Consider the following 27,658-nt stretch of genomic DNA (forward strand, 5'->3'; position numbering starts at 1 on the left):
CCCCGGATGCCTGCATACTTAGATGTGCCTCTTAATCATCAACCATGGGAGTTGCTAAATGTTGTACCTTCATTAAATGTCCCCATACTACTACACTTAGAGGCACCGCTCTTCTCTTTTATACTCTGTAGCTCCTGCTGGATTTTGCTTCTAATCCCTTTGTGGATGGACATTTTATGATGACACAACCTATCACATTGCTATAATCTTTGTATATAGACTCAAAACTGAAAGACTTCTGAATAAATGGTTGTGGAACGAATCATCTGAGTTTCCATTATTTCTTATGGAGAAATTCGCTTTGATATAAGAGTGCTTTGGATTACAAGCATGTTTCCGGAACGAATTATGCTCGCAATCCAAGGTTTTACTGTATATATATATATATATATATATATATGTAGCATGTCCAGAACCAGAAAAAAAAAGATCATATAGGTGTAAAAGGGGTTCCCACCATCCCTGCTCTACTGAAAAATTATCTTTTTTTCTGGTTCTGGACATGCTACAGAGGTAAAACTTCACAGGTACACTTTTTAGACCCCCTAGACACTAAATCACACAAAAAAAAGTTCTTAAAAATTGTCATTTTTGATAGAGAGCCAATTATTGGAAAACTTAAAAAAAAAAAAAAAAAACTTAACAAAAAAAAAATTTCTTTGGATTTATTGTTTGGGGGGTCTAAAAGGTGTACCTGTGAAGTTTCAGCTCTGCAGCATGTCCAGAACCAGGAAAAAAAGATCATATAGGTGTAAAAGGGGTTCCCACCATCCCTGCTCTACTGAAAAATTATCTTTTTTTCTGGTTCTGGACATGCTACAGAGCTGAAACTTCACAAGTACACTTTTTAGACCCCCTAGACACTAAATCACACAAAAAAGTTCTTAAAAATTGTCATTTTTGATAGAGAGCCAATTATTGGAAAACTTAAAAAAAAAAAAAAAACTTAACAAAAAAAAATGTCTTTGGATTTATTGTTTGGGGGGGTCTAAAAGGTGTACCTGTGAAGTTTCAGCTCTGCAGCATGTCCAGAACCAGGAAAAAAAGATCATATAGGTGTAAAAGGGGTTCCCACCATCCCTGCTCTACTGAAAAATTATCTTTTTTTCTGGTTCTGGACATGCTACAGAGCTGAAACTTCACAAGTACACTTTTTAGACCCCCTAGACACTAAATCACACAAAAAAAGTTCTTAAAAATTGTCATTTTTGATAGAGAGCCAATTATTGGAAAACTTAAAAAAAAAAAAAAAAACTTAACAAAAAAAAAAATTTCTTTGGATTTATTGTTTGGGGGGGGGGGGGTCTAAAAGGTGTACCTGTGAAGTTTCAGCTCTGCAGCATGTCCAGAACCAGGAAAAAAAGATCATATAGGTGTAAAAGGGGTTCCCACCATCCCTGCTCTACTGAAAAATTATCTTTTTTTCTGGTTCTGGACATGCTACAGAGCTGAAACTTCACAAGTACACTTTTTAGACCCCCTAGACACCAAATCACAGAAAAAAAAGTTCTTAAAAATTGTCATTTTTGATAGAGAGCCAATTATTGGAAAACTTAAAAAAAAAAAAACTTAAAAAAAAAATTCTTTGGATTTATAGTCTGGGGGGTCTAAAAAGTGTACCTGTGAAGTTTCAGCTCTGTAGCATGTCCAGAACCAGAAAAAAAATAGAATCAGGGTTAGGGCTAGGGTTAGGGTTAGGGTTAGGGCTAGGGTTAGGGTCAGGGCTAAGGTTAGGGTTATTTTTAGTGCTTAGGGTTAGAGTTAGAGGGGTAGGGGTAGGGCTACTAACTCTAACCCTAAGTATCTCACCGTAACCCTAACCCTAGCCCCTAACACTAAACCTAACCCTAACCCTCTAACCATAACCCTAACCCTCTAACCTTAACCCTAACCCTCTAAGCCTAGCCATAAAAATAACCCTAAACCTAACCCTAACCCTAGCCCTAACCCTAACCCTAACCCTAACCCTAACCCTAGCCCTAACCCTAACCCTAACCCTAGCCCTAACCCTAATTCGTAATTTTTTCTGGTTCCGGACATGCTACAGAGCTGAAACTTCACAGGTACACTTTTTAGACCCCCCAGATGCTAAATCCAAAGAAATTTTTTATTTTTATTTTTTTTAATTTTTACAATAATTGGCTCACTATCAAAAAATTACAATTTTTAAGAACTTTTTTTGTGTGATCCCTCTCCGGCATGCCACAGTCCAGGTGTTTGTCCCCTTGAAACAACTTTTCCATTACTATTGTGGCCAGAAAGAGTCCCTGTGGGTTTTAAAATTTGCCTGCCTATTAAAGTCTATGGCGGTTCGCAATGTTCGCCGGTTCGCGAACATTCGCCGATGTTCGCGTTCGCCGTTCGCGAACAGCGAATTTTATGTTCGCGACATCACTATTGAGGAGTTGTGCTTGACCCTGGAAAAGTTCCTGCTAACAAGAGTTGTGCCAAACGGACGGTCTGCTCCGGTGTCAGATTCAGACTTTGTGCAATTTGTCCCATGTGAACGAGGTTTTGTAGGTGTGGCTGTTGCTGCGGCTCTGGCTGTTGCTGCGGCTCTGGCTGCTGCACCCAGGCTACTTGATGCTGCTGGTGGTGCAAGGGTTGTGAAGATGTGTGGGGACTTGTGCTGGATTGTTTGACTGTGTGGGCCATGGTGCGGGGGGAAAGGAGATGTCGGTGTGGTGACAAATAAGGGGGACGGCCTGGGGAGGAGTGAATCGAGAAAGGTGTGGAGGGAGTGTAGTCTGTTGGAAGGGGTATTGTGGAACCAGTGCGCAATGAGGTTGTGCAGGAGGATTGCTCATTGAGGGGTGTGAGATTCCGAAGGGAGTGTGAAGTGCTGGGAGTGGCTACAGGAGGAATTGTCCCCTCCCCAGCTGTCTGCCAAGTGGCCAACACTGGCATCTCCCTCCCACTACCACAACCTGCAGTGGCAGGTGATTGTGATGTTTGGGAGGGCTCTGCCAATGGGGCATCTTCAGCTCCAACCAGGTGTTGGCGTGTGGCCAGCACCTGAGTGTCGACACTTTGCCGATCCCGTTGATGCTAGTCTGCTAACCTTAGCAAGCAGTCAGGCATATCCTGTTGAACCTGTACCAAAGTTGTCTGATTTCTGGCAATCATTGCTACAGATTCCTGTATGAGCCCTAGCAACCATACTAACTCACGAGATTGATCAGTAGGTGTCCTTGACTCAGTTTGGAGCCGATACTCGGCAAGCAGCATCTGGGCCACATCCAGCAGAGATGGACGAGGTGGGGTAGGTGACAATCCCGCTGCATCCAATGCTGCCTGAAATCAGAATAAAAATAAAATAGATTTAGAAAACATCATTACAAAAGAGTTCAGATTAGTTTGACAACTTAACACCACAAGCAAAACTTAGAACAGTTGGATGTGCTTCTAATAAGTACTTGTTCATTGTAATGTTATCCAAGCTAGCAACACTTCTGATAATGGGTACATACAGTATTATGTTTGTATTACTAATATGACAAGGGCTAAACAGTTTCAACATGAAGCTGTTCACAATTAACCCTGGTCTGGTAGGTTGATTCTGGTTTTGTTAAGTCTGTTACTACACCAATGACTTTCATCATCTACGTAAATTGTCTAAAATCTCGCCATAAATAGGCTACAGGACAACCCAACAAAACAACACACATGAATTTGGACATGGAAAATCAAAGACTGGCTGGACTTTAAAGGTCCAAGATGTTTTTGCAACGTTTGTGGCCCCCAAAATTATACAATAATTCTCTGACGTTAAGGATCTAATTCTTGTGGTGCTGGTGCATCGTCAGAATGTCCTTGCACAAATTTAACACAGACAATGTAAGCCACATCTAGCCCAAAAACAGTACTACCATTGAAATGTTACATTTGCACCTTGTTCCCTTATATCACATACCCCAGCATTGGATGCAGAATTGTCGCCAGCTCCTGATCCAACTCCAGCTGCTCCTTCAAAAGGGGCCTGATGTTCTTTTAAAATTAGGAAAAATAAGGTTTCGTAAATAACATTATGCAGTAATGATTACGGGCATATTTCCATCCTAGCTTCAGGAATTAAGCATTGAGGCCAAACATTCAAAAAAGTTTTCCTGGGCTCATAGGACACTTGCTAAAACCCTCCCAAAGGATAAGAAGGCATGGTCTGAATACTAATTGCGGCACACATTAATGATGACAACAGTGTTTTGCAGGGTAAACATCTAAAAGGCAACACTCTTTCTAAAGAAATGACATGTGCTACAACTTGGTTAATAAGATTCCTAAAAAGATACATTTGCAATACATACCAACACCTTCCTCCAGGCCTTGCTGCACTGGGGGGGTTCCCTGCTGCTGATCTTCTGTAAAGAGGACATAGCAATATGAGCTATCTTGGAAAGGATAAAATATACATCTACATTGTTTTGCACAGTACGATATGGGACCTACCAGGAGGAGAGTCAACACTGATGTCAGCAGCCGTGAGTCCGTCCGGGTCGCCAAGCTGCATGGGCTGTGGAGGGGCTGAGATCCGTGCTACAGATGAACAAATTGCAGGTTGGGGAAAAGAAAAAAGGACAATTGGAAGGCCAAGTATAAAAGTCTATTCATGTCACACATAGGATAGTAGTTCATCTTTTCACAACAACTCACACAATTTACATCCAAGTTAATATCCTACCTTGGGGCAAAGCATCTAAATCTACGCCCTCTCTGGAAAAGATGGTATCGGGGCCAAGAATCCTCAAAAAAGGAAATTCGTAATTCCAGAGAGAAGCTTGTGCACTTGGATCCAGCCGACCTTGTCGGTCATAAAGACCCTCCGCAGCCCATGCAGTTAGCTTATTCTGACCGGACCCACGGATGTCGTTGACCCTCTTCCGCACACTGTCAGTCGGGCGGCGTTGACCTCCCAGTGCATTGATGGCATCCCGGATTTCTTCCCACAATCTTTGCCTCTCAGTGACAGAGGTAGTCTGGGCCCTGGTCCCATGTATACAATCATATCTGGCCATATAGGCCTGGACCAGGACCCAGTTCTGATTGGAGGAGAAACAGGGAAGCCGGGGTAATGTGGACAAGCTGCCTCTGGTGGAAGGACCCTCTCCAGGAGTACTGGGAGAAGAGGCAGCTTGTCCACTTGGTGTGTTAACACCTCCCCCGGCTTCCTCCTCCGGGATGGAGACGGTGGACTCCCTCCTGGATACAGCTGGAGCCTCCCTCACACCAAAACCAGACTATCTGCCCCCCCTACCCGCTACCCTACTACTTCTCCTAGGCCTTCCAGTGGGTGGGGCCATGGGGGCACGAGGAGGGCAGATAATCTGGCTGTCCAGCAGCAGCAAATAGCCAAAAACGCCACAATCTGAAATAAAAAAAGAGAGAAAAGGAAAGAGAAAACAGAAAAAAACATGAGTTGCAGAATGCTCTAATATACAGTATAATTAGTGAACAGTTACAGAACACACTTACCAAAGCTAGCCACTGCTTGGTTTCAAAGCCGCGTTGGTGGTGGTGGTGTTATATGTGAGCCTAGGAGGCTGGAAAACATACAAATACAAAATGATTACAAAAGGCATATGGTCAAACATCACACGAGGCCCTCCAAACACTTACCTAAGGGCACAAATGAAGTGTGGTGGTGGTGTTATATGTGAGCCTAGGAGGCTGGAAAAATACAAATACAAAATGATTACAAAACGCATATGGTCAAACATCACACGAGGCCCTCCAAACACTTACCTAAGGGCACAAATGAAGTGTGGTGGTGGTGGTGGTATATGTGAGCCTAGGAGGCTGGAAAAAAATACAAATACAAAATGATTACAAAACGCATATGGTCAAACATCACACGAGGCCCTCCAAACACTTACCTAAGGGCACAAATGAAGTCTGGTGGTGGTGGTGGTATATGTGAGCCTAGGAGGCTGGAAAAAATACAAATACAAAATGATTACAAAACGCATATGGTCAAACATCACATGAGGCCCTCCAAACACTTACCTAAGGGCACAAATGAAGTCTGGTGGTGGTGGTGGTGGTGTTATATGTGAGCCTAGGAGGCTGGAAAAAATACAAATACAAAATGATTACAAAACGCATATGGTCAAACATCACACGAGGCCCTCCAAACACTTACCTAAGGGCACAAATGAAGTGTGGTGGTGGTGTTATATGTGAGCCTAGGAGGCTGGAAAAAAATACAAAAAAAAAAATTATTACAAAACGCATATGGTCAAACATCACACGAGGCCCTCCAAACACTTACCTAAGGGCACAAATGAAGTCTGGTGGTGGTGGTGGTGGTATATGTGAGCCTAGGAGGCTGGAAAAAATACAAATACAAAATGATTACAAAACGCATATGGTCAAACATCACACGAGGCCCTCCAAACACTTACCTAAGGGCACAAATAAAGTCTGGTGGTGGTGGTAGTGGTGGTAGATTTTAGAGGCAAAAGGAGGCTGCAAACATTAAACATACATGAGAAATCGCATGACCTATATATGTGCACATAATAAATTACAGTTAGCAGGAAAGCTAAAATGGAGTCTTTGGAAGCTGGGAAGGTAAGGGGGCAGGTTTTGACGCCAAATCTAGACTGCACACCTTTACCAAACATGAGAAAACACATGTAAAAACCACATGCACATGGGGCCAACTGACAATGATTAAAAGACACTTGAGGGGTTCCCAAGGTATTGTGGGTTGGAGGGGATTCACCATAGACAACTAAAGCACACCCAAGATAAGTACAAAAAAGACCACACAGACAGACATATCTATATATATATATATATATATATATATATATATATATATATATTGAGAGAGAGATACAATTGTCTTACCTAAAGATAATGGACGTTGTGGGTCACGGGGTCTTGCTAGCAGATAACATCTATGACATCCATCTATAACTCTCTAACATCCATCAGCCATATTGACCATGTGCTCATTTTATAGCGGTGGTTTGTATATATATCTGCGCATGTGCGAATTCCCGCGCTCAAAATGGAGAACGAAAACCCAATCGCTTTAGATGGTGCAATGTTAGCCTTTATCGGTGCCCTTTTTGAGGAGGCCATAGCACAGGAGGCAGCAGAAGGTGGGGAAGCAGGTGCTGGGGAAGCAGCTGCAGCAGCACCTCCAGTCCGTGTGCCCTTACCTCGCCAGCCACGCATTTTTGCTCCAAGGATATATTTGGACAAGCTGCGGGATTCTGATGTCAGGAGGAAGTTCCGGCTCGAGCGAGGAACTATTCTATACCTCTACCAGCTGATAGAGAACAAAATTACATCTGACACACAGCGCGGCCATGCGGTGCCCGGCATGGCCAGATTTTTGGCCACTTTGTATATCTTAGGGCGTGGCAGCTTCCAAGCCACTTCTGGAAGTATAATGGGCATTAGCCAGCCCACAGTTTCAAGGGTGTTCATGTTGGTCATTGATGCCATAGTGGATATAGTGCCAGATTTTATCCACTGGCCACAGAATGAAAATGAGTGGAATGAAGTGAAGTTGCGCTTCTACCAGCGGGCACAGATGCCGCAAATCCTAGGGGCAATAGATGGCACCCACATAGCCATCAGGCCACCAAGGAGCCATGAAATGGAGTACCGGAACCGCAAACAGTACCACTTGCTGAATGTCCAATTGGTGTGTGACGCCAAACAGTGCATAATGAGTGCCAACACTGGTCACCCAGGGTCGTGCCATGATTCCAGGATGTTACAAAACAGTACTCTGTACCAGGAGTTTGAAAGGGGCCAAATGCCAGAAGGGTGGCTTATTGGTAAAGTATTATTTTGTGACAACAACATAAACTGTAAGGTTACATAGACATATGAATAAGCTACATAGGTGTACACCCTGATTTAAGCAAAGCCTACATGAAATGTATGTGTTATGAGTTGGCAGGCTGTTTGCACACAACCAGTTCATCAGCCTACCAGCTCACAACAGAAAAATTCCCAAAGTTGTGTTCGAGTCAATTGAAGGTTGTTAACCAATGTGTAAATGGTGTCCTAATGCCACACAAGCAAAACATGAAAGTGATTCCAATGGTATTGCCATATCCCAAAAGTACTTTGCATAAGTGAGTCAATATTGTTTTCCTCACTCTAGTTTAAGATATATTCCAGAAGTAATGCCTATGCTAATGTAATAGGAACAAATTATGGGAAAAGTTGGAACTTGCAAGAGAAACACACCACTTTGTGTGTCCTTTTTTCCATTTGTATTAGTGATTTAGCCAGTAAGACAGAGTTGAGATGTTTCATATGAGTTTTTGCACACAGATGAGCAGGTTGTTTAGAAAAATGCATCATTGTCTCCCATTTTGAGGAGTCATCTAAAGTCACATGATATGAAGAACTAATGTATATTTTTTTTTCTTTTCAGGGGATGCTGGTTACCCGCAGCTGATGTGGCTGATGGCTCCAATCAGGTACCCCCAGGGCCGAGCAGAACGGAACTACAACAGGCCCTTGCGGAAAAGCCGGAGTATCATTGAGTTGACCATAGGTCTTCTAAAATCCCGGTTTCTCTGCTTGGCCCGCCCTGGGGGGGAACTCCTGTACTCTCCTGCAAAGGCTTCCAAGATCCTCCTGGCGTGCTGCGTGTTGCACAACATGTGCGTTGCCCGGGATGAATCCTGGGAGCTGACGGAAGGAGAGGGAGCCAGAGGTCCGTCAGCTGGCGGCCCCCAGGCGGCGGAGCACCGCTGCAGGTATGGCCACCCGGAATACCCTGGTTGCTAGCCACTTTACATGTAAGTACTGTAACCGGTCGAGATACGGCATGTGTATTAACTTGCTAGTTTGCTGAAGTGCCACTCACAGGAAGACTGATGGTAATTATCATCTGCCAATGACACTTGCCATTGTAGATAAAGTGTAGTCAACATTTGTAAACTGTTACTTGAGCAAGAACATGCACCTCTAAACATAAACATGTTGGTATTGTGAATAGTGGAGAGGGCTGAGAAGAGCTGGCAGGTGTTCAGTTGTGTCTATGCCACTTGTGTAGTTATTAATAACATGAAAGGCTGCTTGGTATCTTATGGTGTCCTAATTTTTCAGAATCTGGACATCTTGTATTGGAATCATGGCACGTACCCTGAGAAGCCTGTGGTGATGGGCTGTCTGGCGTCACAGGTGTGTATTCAAATGTTTGCATTAATGATTTCTGGTTTGTGTAAGTTGTGAGAAAATGTGTAATTTCACTTGTGATGTAGACATTTAATGAAGTTCAGAATGAAGCAAACGGGCATTAAGATGTGATTTTCATGATGAAATGGCTTATCCTTTGCTTTATTTTTCCAGGAGTTGTACTGCTTGCGGTTGTAGCTGGTAGAAACCCACCTTCATTTACTCCACTCGTCTTCATTTGTGGTCAGTGTATATTTTGTGAGGCACATGCCCAGAACTGGCATCGATGACCAACATGAACACCCTGGAACTTCCGAAGTGCCTTGGAAGCTGAACAGCAACCTGGCCATGCCTGTCCTCTATGAGCTGGTAGAGGTGCAGAATTGCTTCTTGACTCTGCATGAAGTTGCTGAAGATATCAGAATCCCGTATCCTTGCCTAATGTAGCCATGGAGCAAAGATCTTGGGCTGGCGCTGTAAAGGCACACGGACTTGAGACTGTCAATATTACCTTGCTGCATCCCTCCTTATGCTGTCATTCCATGAACAATAAATACTTTTGAACAGAACATGTTTTTTTTTTTTGGTGGGTGGCTACAGACTAAAGGGCCATACACACTATAAGATTTTGAGAAGACCTTTTCCTTCAGATTTACCTTTTCTATGTAGTGCAAGGGCCTGCCTGATTGCATACAAATTGAAAGTGTTTAGGTTTTGGTAAGTCTAAAGGAAAAAGTCTTGATAAAATCTTATAGTGCATGGCCCATTAAGCTGCCAAAGCCGGAGCTTTGCACTTTGCATGCTGCTTGTACTGGTGATGTGAGGGGTTGGAATGTAGGGTAGGGATGGGACAGTGTTGTGTTGAGGTGTGAGGCAAATGTAGTGTTGGACTATGAGGGTCTGTGTTGTTCAAATATGGAGAGAGTCCAATATCAGACACATATGTTTATTGGTCCAGAAATTGTAATAACCATGGTAAATGTGTAAAGAATTGCAGCTCCAGAAATATAGGACCACACTCATAGAATTAAAATTGTGTTGGTTCCATTAATGTGCTGGAAATTTGGGTAGAACACCCCCTCCCCCTCCACCCACCCCCAAAATTAGATATTCTTTAAAAAATATATAAAATAAATGAGAGTGAAAAGAGATCCCAAGTGTAGTGATTGTTGGGATTTGAAACCATGACGTTGTTAACTGCAGTGAAGTTGCAAAGCACTTAGCTATTGTGCAGAATAGAGCTGTTTGGTGAAAACAAAGGAGTGTGTTAAGGCTAAAAAGAACATATAGCTAAAGTACTAAACATTGTATGGAATCTAGGAAGAAGACCATATAAAAATTGTGAGGTTTAATGTGGACCTGAAGTGGTGTAGTGGTTTGATGACTTGGCTTTGCAGCGTGGAATCATAAGATCGATTCTACATACAGACGAGATCATAAAATGACTTAAGATGATGTAAGTTTGCAAGCGCTTCTGGGTGTAACATTATTTAGCAATATATATGATCCAATCCGTTATAGTTTTTAAGAATAAAAAATAATTGAGAAAATAAGTTAGGTGGAGATGGTGAGCCTCGAACCTACAGCAGAGGGAGATGAATTACAGAGGACGTGTGCACGAACCCACTAGACCACATTGCTATGTGAAACTACTCTGTGCAAAAAGACATGGCTAATGCCCCCATTTCTGCCTTCTGAATCTTGCTTTCCACTGGCTAATTCTACATCTGTACCCTCCCCCCAATCACCTAGTTTAAAAGCCCCTCTAACTTTGGGGCCATCCTCTCACCCAGTATGGCTGCACCCTCCACATTTAGGTGCAATCCGTCCCTACCAAAGAGCCGGTGGCCGACTGAGAAGTCGGCCCAGTTCTCCAGGAACCTGAAACCCTCCTTACTACACCAGCTCCTCAGCCACTTGTTAACTTCCCTAATCTCCCGCTGCCTCTCTGGTGTGGCTCGAGGTACAGGTAGTATTTCTGAAAATACTACCTTGGAGGTCCTACTTCTCAACTTAGCGCCTAAGTCCCTGAAATCGTTTAGGACTCTCCATCTTCCTCTGCCTATGTAATATTTTGTGTACGAGTTCCAGTTTTCATTTTACATGTCTTTATATTTTTCATTTAAATAGTGTTCAAGCTATTCAGCAAAAGTATGATAACAGGGTTGGGACAAACCATATAACTGCTTGTGGTTTATAAAAAAGTCAGATTGTATTCATATGGTTTAAGGCGCCTTCATACCTGTCTAATGCATTGCTGTGCATTACTGCACCCACTGAATGTGTGTTTTTTTAATGTGCCACAATGCTTAAAATATTTGACAGGAGCCTTTTTTTAATGCAGGTTACCAGAATACAAATATGGTTCCCATTTTGAGCATTGTGGTGCACGCATACGCATTTTGAGTCATTTACAAGGTGCGTTGGGGTGCAATTTAAATTTAATTACACCCCACTAGCAACCGTACATTACTGTACTTTGCAAGGACCTACCTTTTTCCAAAAGAGAAAAAAAAAATTGTTGTTAAAATATGTTAGCTGGAGCTAAACTTGACTGAGCTATTTACTTAAAGTTGATTTTAAAGTATGGGGGTTAACTGGAGAGTGAACTGGAGAGTGAAAAATCCGGGCCTTTTCCATAACTCTCGTCTTTTCTTCTACATAGTGAAACCTCACAATTACATCTCTTGGAGCTCCCCCACCCTGGCTTTGATATCCTCCCACCCTGTGCACTCTGTCGATTTGTAAGGTTTCTGGGAGCTCCTTTCCCACCATAGGGTTAAAGAGACCCCATACTACTGTTATCAGGTCTTCCTCTCCCTGTTTCTCTGGTAAGCCCTTTATTCACACATTTTTTCTTCAACTTTGATTCTCCTGGTCTTCGAATTTATATAGTAGGGAACAATTAGCTGTCTGCAATAGTTTCATCTGTTTGCTCAGATCGTCCTTGACCTGTCCAATATCTGCCCGGACTGCTGCTATATCCGATTTCATGGATGCTTTCACTTTAGCTAGTAGTCCTGCTAATGCTTCTTTAATAAAAGGTAGGCTCCACGCCGCCATCTCCTTCCATTAAGACTGGACTCTCCCTTTAGGGCCTCCACTTGAGGTCCCCCTCCAGTAATTTTGATCTAGTTGCCCCTATGCCAATTTTTTTTTTTTTTGCTTGCAATGATTGGGTATTCTTTACAAAGTGAAATTTCACATCCAATAAGGACTTTGGCCAATGCCCTTGCAAATTACAAATGCCTATACAAAGTGAACAGCCTAATTTCTCTAAGTAAATCAAATGCTTTGTCTGAAGGTATCATTTTCCCCCTTGAAGACATTAGGGGCAAAGTCTTATAATTTAGCTTAGATATGTCCCTTATTTTCATTTGCTTGCTTTTTTTGCATATAGCAGGTAAAATATGTAAGTTAGGCATGAAGCACATTACACAGACAAGAAATGTAGAAAATACATTGAAGAAAATATTTTAGCTAAGCCAGTCCCTGTCTCTTGCCTTCATTTCTTTATCATAATGGATTATGTTCTATTTCTGGTCCATGCTCTACCTCCTAAAAATATTCTGGAAGTGTTTAAAGCAGTAGTAAAGTCCACTCTGTGATTTTTACCTACAGGAAAGCCTTACCTGTAGGTAAAAATCACAAAGCAGACTATCTGTAAAAACCAGTAAATAACTCCTAAATGTGCACCTTTTAGGAGATATTTACCCTGGATTCAGCCGTGACGTCACCGGCGCATGCACACTGAAGGTCCGGCATACCGTGCCAATCTTCAGAACACTGTGTTGTAACCAAGAGCTCCCACGTGGATGCGCCAGAGTGATGTCATCGCAGCTTCAGCCACTCACACAGCATGGGTCCACGAACCCAGAAGGAAGACCGGTGGAAGATGGAAGCCCTCTCAGGATTGACAGCCCATCACTGGAGGGCTTCGTTTTAAGGTATTTCATAATTTGCTAGTATGTGATGTATACTAGCACATTATGCTATTATTTTGCAATGGTTTACTACCTCTTTAACTGTTTTTTTTATACTAAGGATAGCCATATACAATTATTAAGATAAGCAAATATGGTGGTAAGACATCAGACAATCTTAACTAGCTGCATTATTCCCTGTAAATCATCCAGTGCTGTGTAGAGTTATACGAATGAAGGATGGAATAACAAAGTTAGAAAATATGTGTACACCATAACAAGTGCTTCCTATGTGATGGAATGTTCATCATTACTCCCTAGGGAAAGTCTTCACCAAATGCCACAAGCCATTTTTGAATCATGATAGAATAAGCCATGTGTGGTTGAAAAGGTAATTAAGAATGAGCCTGTGTGCTCTTTATAACATTTAAGCACCAACCCTGGAGCACTAGTTCAGTATGCTTACATTTTAACAGATGTCTTTGCCTGCATCTTCCTTTGGTTGTGGAAAGATTCTAAATGTTGCAAACAATAGCACTATGTCATTTTATGTAACACTCCAATGCACCACCAGTATGCTCCTGTGCTGCAGAGCACAGAAGCACCACAATGTGTGTTGCACTAGCTGCAACAATAAATGCAACATGTACTAAGTTTTTGTGTGTTCATGGGCCTTGCAGCCCAATCATTTTGAGCACGCTGCCCGACACAAGGTGTCACAATGTGCAAGAAAACTTGTAAGCTGCAGCACAGTGCATTATGGTGTTGACCTATTGACAAAGTAGCTTGTGTCTAGCGTTGCACAAACACCAGTCAACATATTAAAATAATATAGCTTGGTGGAACAGGATGATTGTCTGCAGTAATGATGGAAGTCTAACATTTATTACAATAGGAATGAGGAAATGACAAAAATCCATTATCCACTAGAATCTTCCCTACAGGGTTATTTTGTGTAGGGAGAGGTGCAAGCTACATCCTCTTGTAATTACAACCTCTACTTAATAGTTTCATAATTAAAATTTTTATACCAGCTTTAATTTCTGTCACAAGAAAGCTAATGAGTTGTGAGGCAACCCTTATTCCAAGACATATGAGCTTGCGAGCCACTTTTCCTAAATTTTATTATGTGAGACGAAAATTATCAAAATTGTCCTAAAGCATTCTCTTTCAAATTAGGGCATAGTTTATAAATTCATACAAATAGACAAAGTGTTTGTTTGAAATTTATATGCAACTTTTATTCAGAAACAAGACCAAAACTTGTTTAGTGGCCTAGTTTAAAGATACCAGTTACTATGAAAAGTTAATAAATCTAAATTACATTAAAGTGGATCATATAAACAAAGCAATTTATATGTTCACAATCTCATTAAGAGATTTTAATTTTTACATATATTTATTTGAAAAATAAACACTGCCCAGTGTCAGATCTGCCAAGCCCAAAACCAAGCCCATGAATGTGGCTAAGGTATAATGATTTTCTCAAGAGCCAAGCCCTTATTAAAAAAATATAAAAAGCTGATTCTGGTCCTTCACAGGACTTAAGTTTAGCCTTCTCTTCCATCTGCTTCTGATCTTACATGCTGTCATCTGCAAGAACCACAATGAGCCAAAGTCAACAGTCATGTGCTACCAAGCCTGGAAAGGCTGGTTCTGGAGGTTCTTGTGGAGTTCGGAGTGCTGGAGGTTCTTGTGGAGTTCGGAGTGCTGGAGGTTCTTGTGGAGTTCGGAACTTTAGTAGTTGCTCAACTGGTGGTGGGTACGGCAGAGTCAACTTCTCTTCATCTTCTCTGATACGATCTGGAGGGCCTCAAAGTTACTCTGTGCGCCTTGGTGGTGCAAACAGTAAATATGGCACAAACAGCCTTTACTGCTTAGGAGGAAGCAAACGGCTTTCCATAGCCACTGGCACCAATAAGGGAATAAGCACAGTGGGCAAAGGATTAAGCTTCAGTGGTGAAAATTTTCCTGTTTGTCCACCTGGAGGTATCCAAAATGTTACTGTCAACCAAATCCTCCTTCAGCCAGTAAAAAATGATATTGATCCAAACATCCAGAAAGTCAGAACACAAGAAAGGGAGCAGATTAAATCTCTCAACAACAAATTTGCATGCTTCATAGACAAGGTAAGTCAAATGTGCTCAAATGCTAAGTAAAATGGTTGCCTAAAAAATGTTATATAGCTTTCCTAACCGTACTGACTGTTTAACCCTTACAACTGTTTTAGGTCAGATTCCTTGAACAACAGAATAAAATTCTGGAAACAAAATGGAAGTTTTTGCAAGAACAAAGTAAAAAACTGGCCAACATGAAAGACAACATCAAACCATTATTTGAGATGTACATTAGCAGCCTTCAAAGACAACTTGATACCACCAAGAATGAAAAATGTCGTCTTGAAGGAGATCTGAAAAACATGCAGGATGTTGTGGAAGATTTTAAGGCTAAGTAAGTGAAACTAGGTTTCTTATTTTGCATCAGTAAATAATATTATTTATCAACTTGTCATCTTTCCTGACTAGAATCAACTGCAATATTTAGAAAACTGACATAATCATTGGGGTTCTAAAAAAAATATCTTCTGTCCTGTATGTGTTAAATAATTCAATATGGTAATTACTAAGAACTTATGTTTACCTTTGTTTGCAGATATGAAGAAGAGATTAACAAACGTGCCTGTGCTGAAAATGATTTTGTATCTTTGAAAAAGGTATACTTCAGAACAGTGGCTGAATCCTAACGTAATGTAGTTTGACTTCCATCCTTTATTATTGTATCCTAAATATTGGGTTTTAATTTATTGAATTTTTCTAGCTGAAAATAAATCCTACTATACTCAGTAATTCTGGGTTAATTCTAAATGTAAAGTACATGAACTGATTGTATTTTACTGGGAAGTTTAACAACATGTTAATCATTAAAATTCTCTCTGAAGAAAGGAAGGAATAATTTGTTTAAATAGAAATGTACCTGACAGCAAAAATACATTTATTTGATTAATCCAGCCAAAATATTATATAAAGACATAATATATGGAAGATGTTTTCCCCATTAATTTGATGTGTGAAAAAGCCTTCTAAATACTGTGTTCAATTGGATTATTTTAACTTTTGAAGTGTAATATTTAATAATGTAGCACTAAAACTGTTTGCAGTCTCCCTACGGATGTACTGCTAGTATAGTTTAATTTTAAACATTTAAGCCAAACTTTTAGTAAACAACTAGACATAGATACAGGGATTAAATACTCTTAATACTCCTATGTGTTTCCTGCCATAGGACTTATGTTTCTGAAAAAAAGGAAAAAAATATATATTTTATATAGCTATACACAACATTTTTGCCTTACACTTCTATTTTAAACTGAATGGATTGTTTTACAAGGTAAGGGGTTGCATATACTTTAGGTTACAGTTAGTGATCTTGTCCTAACCTCAACCTGTTATTGGACAATGAAAGGAGAAACAGCAGACTGATGTGCTTGTCTCTCTGCTACTTTGCTATCTCATCCTATAAGCATATCCATTGTTAGCACACAAACATTTGTTTCACTCCTTGTGCTACTTCTCCCTGCCCCAGTCTGAGCTCTGTTGTATAGAGTATTGCAAGAAAGAGATACTAATCAAATCCAGGTGCTTCCACTGCTTGCATATAAATACCTAGAATAATATAATAAGGATAACTAAACCCAATAACAATAATGTAATATAATGCAATGTACAATTCTTAGATGTGGTTGTTTCATTCATTTTCTTATTCAAGATAGGAATATTTTCAGCAAATACAGAAAATACTTGTTGATCTTGGTAGAAATGCAGTATCCTTGTTACTTCTTGTGAGCTGTACCAAAGAATACCTTCCTTCCTAGCTATCTTTGGGGTAAACTACCAGTTTCCCTGCCACCCCCTTCCCTATGTAATGGAAAAGAAGAAGTACAGACATGTTTGTAGTCCATATAAGGAGAGCAGCCTAGAGTGACAACCATGACTCACTTCATGAATATAGTGGAGAAGGGACATAGCCACCCAAGTGTGTTATTTGCACTAGTACCAGGTGAAAATGATAAAAATAAATTTGGAAAAAGAAAACAAATGCAGCCACCACACCAATGTCTAGTAAGCTACAATATTTTACATTTTTGGTTTTGTGCTTAGATAGACTTCAATGAATAAAGTGCTGCAATTATATATGTCCTTTATATCTGCCTGGAGTCCACCTTCAATGTTTGTTTCCTAGAAATATACCAAAAACTGTACATGCTTCAGGAATGGATTCAGTTCAATACAATAGTTAATGCATTTGAAGTTTTTTCACATCATTGTCATTCACAAATTGAATCTAGATGATTGGTTTGTAGATGTTAGAAACAGTATTGAAAGCACAACTCCAACTCAAGTTTGTTTTATAGTCCGGGATAGAGTAGGGAAGAGTTAAATTGCTGGCAAGTCTCTATTTTTGTGATCCCATTGGGGAGACTTTTCCTCACTCCATGTTCCTGTAATACCTATGCAACAGGTAGGTGAGGTTGTCACCAGGACAAGAAGTCAAAGACAGCAATTTACCACATTGTCAGATTTCCAAACCCTTCCTAACACTATTAAAAAAATATGTTTTTGTCTGAGCCCTCGCTGGAGAGATTTCTCTTCCCTGAGTTTTACTTTAATGCCAGCCCCACCAACAAAACACTTAATTTTGCTCCTCCACTACTACATTGTTGACTTAGGCCAGCCATATATGAAGCAAATTTCTTTCCTACAACCACGGGTTGCAAGAAAAAAAATTAGCTTGATTCCCTCCTGCTGGGCCATTGTCTTCTCCTAGTGGGGGAAGCCATCCTCCCTGGGGGAAGACAGTAATTATTGCTAATAAGAGAATCCGGCAGGTTGGTTGTACCCAAGTACATAGTTACATAGTTACATAGTAGGTGAGGTTGAATAAAGACAATAGTCCATCCAGTTCAACCTGTGTAGGTGTGTGTGGCTGTAATCATCTAACATAGCCCTTAATGTCCTGATCCTTGAGATGTAAGTCTAAGAGACTTTTGAAAGCCACCATACTACCCGCTGAAACCACCTCTTGTGGTAGACAATTCCACAACCTTGTAGCCCTAACAGTAAAGAACCCTCCTCGTCGCCTGAGGGTAAAACGCTTCTCCTCTAATCGCATTGTATGTCCTCGAGTCCTCATGCAATTCCTTCGAATGAACAGCTTTTTTTCTAAGCTGAGATCCCCATTAAGATATTTATAAATTGCTATCATGTCCCCCCTCAGACGTCTCTTCTCCAGGGAGAATAAATCGAGCGATTGCAGCCGCTCTTCATAGTTAAGGTCCTCCAACCCCCTAATCAGTTTAGTTGCCGTTCTCTGGACTCTCTCCAGCTCCAACACATCCCTCCTGAGGACTGGCGACCAGAACTGGACAGAATACTCCAGATGCGGTTGGACCAGAGTTTTATAAAGTGGAAGGATTATAGTCTTATCTCTGGAATACATCCCTTTCTTTATGCATGCTAATAATCTGCTGGCTTTGGCAGCTGCCGCTTGACATTGCATGCTGTTGCCAAATCTATCATCAACCAAGACTCCCAGATCTTTCTCCATTTTTGATTCCCCCAAGGGTTCCCCTCCTAACGTGTATTGTGTTTTTATGTTTTTAGTCCCCAAGTGCAAAACCTTACACTTCTCCACGTTAAACCTCATTTGCCATGTCGATGCCCACTCCAATTTTGTCCAGGTCATTCTGTAGGATATCTGCTTCATGCTGTGCAGTTATTGCCCTGGCCAATTTTGTGTCATCTGCAAAAACTGATAATGAACTACTTCGTTAAGTAGATTTATGAACTTGGTAGATTCAGCCTGCCCATACCTGGTTGGAATCTTGAGATTCCAACCGCGTATGGCCAACCTTAGGACTTACATAGGGCTGAGGAGTCTTTCTCTATTTTCATGTGATAGTACTGAAAGCTGGAACTCCAAGCACCAGTACTGTCATGTGTGAAGGGATTATTCAGCCGTTTTCTTGAATCCCATTGTCTGAAAATAGTGGCAGAATGCTACCATAAAGGGGTATGTGCTGCTAATAGGACCACATTTAAAAGAAGCTTTTACTTTGCCTGCAAAAGCAAAACACAGAGTTGATCTAAATTAAACCTGCACTGAGGGATTTATAGAGGCTGCCAATGTTGACCTCTTGATGGGAATGCTAGTAGCTCAGACAATTGTGATTTTCTAAGCAAACTGATTTGAAACAAGCCTATAGGTTGGAAAGTCCGAGTGAAATGAGACCTCCTGGCATGCATGATATTGGACTATAGATTTATTCCAAGTTCCATGGTCTCTCAGTACAGAATTTGTTTCATTTTCATATTTCTAGTTAAGTTACTATAGGGTTTTATGGAATCTTCCATTGATGCCTGCATATTATTTTGCCTGAATATGTGTTTTTCTGTTAAATAAAAAATAAATAACAGTTAGGTGCTTTAGGTTAAAACTATTATTTTTACATACCTTTAATGTGCCTTTATGCTTTCTTTTTTAAGAATGTTGATGTCCTGTACATGCAAAAGACTGATCTGGATTGCAAGCAAGATGCCTTGGTGGATGAGCTTAATTTCCTGAAGACTTTGTTTGATGCGGTATTAATTCCTTTATTAAAATTATTAACGGTTATTAAATTGCTGATTTATCATTGGGTGGGCTGGATTGGCTATGATTAGAGACAAAAACCTTTTTCAGTGCTTACATAGCAATTGCATTGTGTTTGCTTGTCAAATTTTAAGATAGTAATTAATTGTATGGTGTATGAAATGTTTGTTTAATCCATGAACCGTTTAAATGTAAGCCCATGGAAAATAAAAAAAAGAGGCGAATAGAAAACGATGCAATAATAATGTTGTTATTGTGGCATATGGGTCAATATAACATAAACATTGTAGGAAGCTAATTAAAATTGTGTAGGATGTCATTTTACATTCGCCAAATTTCCTAATGTAAACTATAGACTGCCCATGGAGGACAATGTATACACATTTTTTTAAAAGGTGAACAGACTTTTGGGTAATTAGTTTTTAAGCAAGAAATTGCAGTGTTTTAGTATATCTTAACCCAAGAAAAAATATATTACAGTTTATGAGACCCTAGATGTGGTGGCAGCCTATTTTTTTTTATATACATCTATGTTCATTTTCTTAAAAAATACCTGTTGATCCTGTCAGAAATTTAGTGTTCTTAGTTTCTGTACACAGAACTGATATCTTAAACATTATCAACTTCCCCAGCTATCTTCTGTGAGCTACAAAGCAATGTTCCTTTTTATATAATGGAGAGTGGAAGAATGGGAGTTGCCTTATCAGCATAGTAGCCTAGGGTGACAAGGCTGATCGTCCATAGATTCCATTTGAGCGTTGTTACCCTAAGACAGAAAAGTGAGTTTTTGGCAGAAATGGCAGGTGAACATTGATCGCAAACAGCCTAAAAAAAGGGAAACTAGTTCAGCCACTACACCTAGCTGGTAAGCTGCAATTTAGATAATTTTTCTTTTTGGATTTAGGTATGTAAGAGGCCTCTATTTCATGAGTGCTTGTATCACTTATCAGTTCAAGTGCCTCTGTCGTGTGTGCTCATTGCAGTTAGTAGGTTAGGTTTCTCTATCATGTGTCCTGTACTAATGGATATTTTGACAAATTACTGTTGAAGGACATTGTTATGCATAGCATTAAGCTAGGCCTTTCTTACATGTTGTTACACTTGCTCCTTGCAGGAAATAGCTGATATGCAAGAACGAATTTCCAACACCAATGTTATCTTGACTATGGACAACAATCGTGAGCTGGATTTGGAGGGAGTTATTGCTGAGGCTAAAGCTCAGTATGAGGACATTGCAGCAAGGAGCAGAGCAGAGGCTGAAGCCAACTATGCTAGACAAGTAAGTGATCAACAACAAATATGCCCAAGCCTACATAGGGAAACAACAACTGCGCTACATATTAGGTATCACATTGTATTCCGGAGCAATAGCAATAATTCTAGGGCTTATGGTTCATGGTTAGCTCCAAATATGTGACCTGTAAATGCTCTTTAAAAGTTGCCTTTTCCCATTTTTGATTACCGAAGTTAGTCGTCATTTCTTGGTATCTATTTACTTGACACAACCCCATAGTTTTTATTTTACCAAAGGATGGGTAATACAGTATGTTTTCATGCACTAAAAGTCATTTTAGTGTATTTTTTACTGAAAAATAAGTGTTTGATAAATGTGTGCTAATATTATGGGATCTGAAATATTGCAACTACTAACATTTTATTGGCCAGGGTCTCCATTTTCAGAAATATTATAATTGCCAGTTTTAACTAATCTTCAGCCCTGAAATGTGCATTTTAACATGTGTGCAAAAGAGCTCTTTTAGGCCTCATGCACACTGGACTTTTTACAGCTGCTGTTTTTGGCTTCTGGCGTTTTTTTTTTTTTTTTTTTTTTTTTTTACAGCCAGTTCTTATTGAAAGAAATTTCACAATACAAAGAAAATGCTAGAATAATGACTGAACATATTACAACGTCCATCAAAACAGTAGTCAATTAATAAACTTGCTTTCACAGCCAATGAGCATAACAGCAAGGACATCAAGTAAGTAAACATAAGGGTACACCACCAGCCGATTCAGACAGAATGTTTAGTGACCAAAACAGATGTAGATTTATCATGTCGACTAAATCACGTTGTCCAAGGTTGCCACCCGGAAAGGGATTTCTGGTAGTTCCCTTTGCTTGAGGCAAACATGAGTTCATAGGAACAATGATCTTGGGTCAAGTTTATAACATCTCTGACAGTAGGAGGTAGTTCTTTCTTCCAATTTCTAGTGAGAGTTAAGGCCCGTACACACGTACCGATCGTCGGCCGAAAAGCTTCGGCCTACGACCGATCTGCTGATTGTAGGCTTGTTAGTATGATGCCTCCGACAGCCGACAGCGCACATTCGGCCGAAAAGAATCTGTCATGCAAGCATTAAAATTTTTGTATGCCGACACCAGAGCGGCCGATTGTTCACCAGTCAGTACAGAATTCGGCCGACAGACCGCAGATTTGCAAGACTGGGCATGCTCAGAAAAGAAAAACACAGGGAAAGTTAACCATTACATGACATCACTTCTGCAGTCGGCTGTAGTCGGCAGACAAAATTCTTGTGCGGTCTTTTGCACTTTTCAACAGACACCGACAGCCCTGGAAAAAGACAGCGGATCTGTCGGCCGACGATCGGTACGTGTGTACGGGGCTTTAGTCTCGCCGCCAAAAGGACATGAACTATAAGGTTTCTCGATTCAGAGGGATAGTCATCAATCGTCAAGTTTAAGAGGGCAAGGGCCGGAGAAGGGCGAACGTGTAGGTGTGTGATTTCTGATAAAATGCGAAATATCTCATGCCAGTAGGATCTGAGCTTTGGACATTTCCATAGAATATGGTGTATATCCACCACAGGGCCACAGTTCCTCCAGCACAGCTATTATCAGCATCTTTTAGCTTGGGTGTTTTCTGGCTGGAAAAAAAAAACAGAACTAGTGGGTTTTGAGAGGAGTTTTAAAAACGCTCTAACGCCGGTAAAGGCAGTATAATGCGGTAAGATGTTTTTGAGCGTTATTGATCCCATAGCTTGTGTTTTCTTGCAAAAATAAAAAAAACACTAACGCTAAAGAGCGGAAAAATGCATAAAAACTCAAGTTTTTAATTTTGCAGCTTTACTGCCTTTTATGTAACATCCAGTGTTCATGGGGCTTTACTGTTTAATAAGAGAATGTAGAACATGTATTATCTATAGTCTGGACACTGTAAACACATCATTCAATCATTTCTAGAATTTTCTCCAATTAAAATAAACATCATTCAATCATTTCTAGAATTTTCTCCAAATAAAATAAACATTCTGTTTGTTGGATTGCTCATCGACTGGTTTCTCTATAGATCAAATGACTTTACCAGATAAAAAAAAAGAATTTCATACTTTCAGGCGCCAGTATTGTTTTATTTTTTTCATTCAACAGTTTTAATACTTCATCATCTTTTAAACTTTTAAGTGGAATACCAACAAAAAAACAAAAAACATTTTCTTTTTTTATTTTGGAAGTTTTTTTCCCCATGGTCAGATGTTATCAGTGCACTCATATGGATGATTTCCCATTACTTTCTGCCCCAATGATTATACAGGTAGAATACACAGAAGAAATATACAAAAAGATTATTAAAAAAAACTATAAAGGCCCTAACACTCCCCTACTCTACTAAGAAAGATCTTTTTTTCCTGTCCATGCACCCTCACTTCACCATCACTGGAGCAGGAAGTTAATGAAACACACAACAACAATGTCCAACATTATAACCTTTTTTCTCTCTACCACAAACAAACAAAAAAGTTTAGACGGCAGTTCCAATTTTCATGTAATTGATGCAGTAGAATAATTTGTGTTGTGATAGGTTAGTTATATGATCTATAATATAACATTTGAATTTCTGCTGGGTTGATGATAAATATTACACGAATACCCAATTTTCTGCACATCCCTCACAGTACCAGCAGCTCAAAGACGCAGCAGGGCTACATGGGGATAATCTGCGCAATCAGAGGAATGAGATCCAGGATCTGAACAGCATGATAAAGAGACTGCATGGAGAAATCGACTGTGTAAAGAAACAGGTAAGACCTTTCCCACTGTACACAGTTATATTCTCATCTTCCTGTTACTGATGACAGGGAGATTATGGGGGAGTTTGGGCATGCAACTAATGTTAGATCAGCCATGTCTGTATTGTTTTAATTAGGTAACAATTAGTTTCATTTTTACATTCCCCAATGTTGCTTAACTGAACTTCAAACAGATATAAAATATAGTTTAATTGATTGTGTATTGAATAAAATTGCAAATGTAAACTAGCATTGGAATTTAAATCTGTCTTTGCATCAGTCTCCGGGAATCCCCCCTCAAAGCAGCATTTACATCCCTCTGAGCCATCCGTGGCTTAATTGCGTTACACATTGCTATTACTTCAACACACATCGGTGTGCTCCTGCTTCTTCAATGTCTAGGCATAGGCTGCTGTGTTGGGTCTTGGGCTGGATTCTATATCTGTAATGTATTTTGCAGGTAGCTCCAGGCTTGGCTGTGCTTTCTAAGGTTCCCTGAATCCCAAGAATGAAGCACATATGTTTTTTCCTAGCAGCTTTAGAGCTATGCTCACTCTTTAATGTATCATTGTATTCTTACAGATTTGTGCACTAGAAACAGCAATTACGGATGCTGAAGGGCGTGGGGATGTTGCTTTGAAAGATGCCAAAAATAAATTATGCGAACTGGAAGCTGCTCTACAGAAAGCCAAAGAAGATCTTGCAGTTCAGCTACGTGACTACCAGGAACTGCTTAATGTAAAAATGGCCCTGGATCTTGAGATTGCCACCTACAGGACTCTTCTGGAGGGTGAAGAAAGCAGGTAGGTGCTGTAAAAGAAGTGGCCCAGAAAAAAAGCATCATATATCTAAAAGCAAACTTATCCTGGACTACTTAAGCACGCTACTAGTGTAGTATTTACAATATGAGTCTGATCTAATAGTGTCTTTAATGCAGACCTTTCATTAAAGTATATGTAAACCCTCACCTTAAACAACCCATTCAGTTTAAAATAGAAATGAAAGACAAAAAATTTGTGCATACATATAAAAAAACAAAAACAAATTATAAATCCCCCCCTCCTTTTTTATAAGTAATTACACAAACTATGTTCTCAACAGCATAAGGATTTTAGAGAGCTGGAGGAGGAGAAGCAGCAGCACACTGATCTTCCCACCAAATGGGTGTGCGGGGGGGGGGGGGGTGTCAGCACCAGTCTGCTCAAGAAAAGCAGGCTGAGTTCCCAGCACAACCAGCAAACTGACCATACTATGCTCTCAAGCCTAGGATTGTCAATTTTTAATAGGAAAGCAGAGAAACTGGCAGGATCACCAAGTATTTCTCACAAGGGAAGCAATAATAAGAGCATAAGATACTTTTTATTACATGGTACAGCAGGCACATATAAGGAATATGACATTCTGGGTTGACATATTCTTTAAGGAAATCTCATTGAGATTTACTTTAAATCACAAAATGAAGCCATGGATGGCATTTTGCTATGTATTCTGATTCTAAATAGGTAAAAACCTTAGTAGAAACAGTAGGTGTCACTTCTTTTTTTTACCTTCATTTTACATGAAAGTAAGGGATTTCAGCTCTGTTTCCCCCATTCGTATAGTCTCCCTATAGCATGCCACCCTTAAGTGTGCCTTCACCATTTCTCCCTCTTTGGTACTTCATCCCTGTACTGTGCCCCACCTCCACATGCAGTGCCCGGTGCCCACTTGTTGAATCTCTCCTTAACCTCCCTGGCGGTATGATTATTTCGGATTTTAGGTGCTGAAAGCGATACCATTATTTTGCATGTAATTCTTAAGGATGAGCAGCCCAAACCAACTATTTATATATGATTTTTTTTTTACTGTGCGTTCTTCTTTATAACATCTCGGGTATGATAAAGTTTGAAACACAAAATCCTAAATTATAATATAATAAATAACTATAAAATAATAACAAATAATAATATAATAATAATAATAATACTTTTTATTCAATAAATTATAGTAAATAACGTAATCAAAAACACTGACTTTTTTTTGGTCAAACAAGGATGCAATATTAATAGTCATATTGCTTCAGTAAACGTCCCGGGTATGGAAAATTTTAAAACAGGGTACAGCACAAAGTCCAACGTCACAATCAGGACAGTAGTATGCGTTTCTTTCCAGTGTCGTCACGTTTGGAACAGCAAACCATACACATCCTTGTGGGTGTAGGCTTCGTTTCCGTTGGTGGAATGTGGTCCATAAAGTGACGAGCGGTCAGGCGTTCGGGGTTCACAACACCAGCAGCACGGCATCCGGATCTATTTACAGCCATTGGTGTTTGGTGCCTATGAAATATCAGTTCAGCAATTTTCCAAACAAAGTTCGCATGAACCACAGGCCTATCACTCTTTTTTTTTAGGAGAATAAATGCATTCCACAAACACTGTTCCAGAAGATGCCTGAATATTTTTTTACAATATTTTTTTTGTTGTTTCCGCATTGCCGGATAAAAAGTCATGGCCTGGTCAGCTCTGTCCATACCGCCCATGGTGTTATTGTAATCCATCACCAGTTGTGGTTTCATTACATCTTTTCCACCTTTTGTGTGTACCATGACAGAAGAGGTGTTGTGAATGGTACTCATCAGGCACACATCTTTTTTGTCGCGCCATCTCAGTGCCATCATTTTGCTTTTCTGCCAGGCAACTATTTCTCCTGCCTTGAGCTTTTTGTTGGCAAAGGTTGGGGGCATGTCACCCCGGTTAGCTCTAACGGTCCCATACGCATCTGTCTTGTTGTGTAGAAGGAACTCATAAAGTTCTGGGGAACGTATAAAAATTGTCTGTGGTGACACAGTACCCCTGATTCAGCAATGGCTCAATCAGCGTAAGAACTGAAGCGGTTGCTATTCCATAACTGCTGAACCTTTAATTGAATTTGGTTCCTTTCCCGGTGTATAGGACCGAATTCTAAATGTATCCAGAGCTGGATTCACATGAATGACTTTATGCCAAAGCGTGCTCTCTTGGACGCAATATACTGTATCCAGCTGAGTCTTCCTTTGTAGGCCATTAGACTTTCGTCTATACAAATGTCTCTATCTGGCACATAGGACTGTTGGAAATTTTTCAAAATGATTTGATAAATGTCCCAAATCTTTTTGAGTTTTGGAGCTGGATGAGAAGTATCGTCAAATTCATCATTATTTGCAAAGTGCAAATTTTTCATGATGAGCGAAAATATGTATTCCGACATCACCGTGCCAAAAAAAGGAGTGGCCAGTAATTTGTTGGTGGTCCAATACCACTTCTGCAGGGGTTTCCCCACCACTCCACTGAATAATTAGGCCCAGAAACTTCCAGATGTCCTCTTTGGCCACTGGTTCCCACATCCTGCTCCTTGAAAATCTCTGATTCGCTGCAGCTTGTTGCTCCTGGTACCAATTAGTTTCCACAACATCTTTTCAAAAACCTCCTTGGTCAAAAAGAGTTGGAGGTATGCCAAGGGGTTGTCATCCTCAACATCCACTTTGATACCAGGTGCTCCAGTAAACGGGAACCTTGGGGGCGCTACGTGCCCCGTACCGCAGTCAATGGAGCACCAAGTCTGCATATCGCTGGGCACAGTCGCAGGATCATCGCTAAAATCGATTTCTGCGTCCGATTAACTTTTTGATTTTGCCACCGGTTCCACCCCCCTGCGAATGTCACGTCGCAGGAGACGGAAGCCGGGGCACACAGAGCATCGGGTGGAAGATCCGGCCGCCGCATACTGCCCGGATACATCGCTGGATCCCGGGGACAAGGTAAGTAACCCCTCTTTCAGTATCCAGCGATGCTTCTGGCGGTACCCCGAGTGTGGCTCAGGGCTACCTCTTTTGGCACTGAAATTTAGCCCCGAGCCACACTCGGGAATACCGCTAGGAAGGTGAATGTGATCAC

The 27,658-nt window shown here is 40.5% G+C and overlaps 2 protein-coding genes across 2 annotated transcripts in view; both read left to right on the forward strand.

The window, feature by feature from the left end:
- Window positions 1-27,658, forward strand: part of LOC309545287 (uncharacterized protein) — a gene marked incomplete at its 3' end in the record, with an annotated part of 724,166 nt that overhangs the window by 401,458 nt on the left and 295,050 nt on the right. The window lies entirely within an intron of this gene.
- LOC309546732 (keratin, type II cytoskeletal cochleal-like) overlaps window positions 1-27,658 on the forward strand; it is a gene marked incomplete at its 5' end in the record, with an annotated part of 45,957 nt that overhangs the window by 14,798 nt on the left and 3,501 nt on the right. The window contains 8 exons of the mRNA XM_082246432.1: window positions 12,854-13,097; window positions 14,674-15,202; window positions 15,304-15,524; window positions 15,726-15,786; window positions 19,616-19,711; window positions 20,836-21,000; window positions 23,634-23,759; window positions 24,330-24,550. Coding sequence (XP_082102558.1) covers window positions 12,854-13,097; window positions 14,674-15,202; window positions 15,304-15,524; window positions 15,726-15,786; window positions 19,616-19,711; window positions 20,836-21,000; window positions 23,634-23,759; window positions 24,330-24,550 — 1,663 coding nt within the window. The remainder of the gene's footprint in view (window positions 1-12,853; window positions 13,098-14,673; window positions 15,203-15,303; window positions 15,525-15,725; window positions 15,787-19,615; window positions 19,712-20,835; window positions 21,001-23,633; window positions 23,760-24,329; window positions 24,551-27,658) is intronic.

Source organism: Pelophylax lessonae (assembly GCF_965119305.1).
Source record: "Pelophylax lessonae genome assembly, chromosome: 2".
In the NCBI taxonomy this organism is placed as follows: Eukaryota; Metazoa; Chordata; class Amphibia; order Anura; family Ranidae; genus Pelophylax; species Pelophylax lessonae.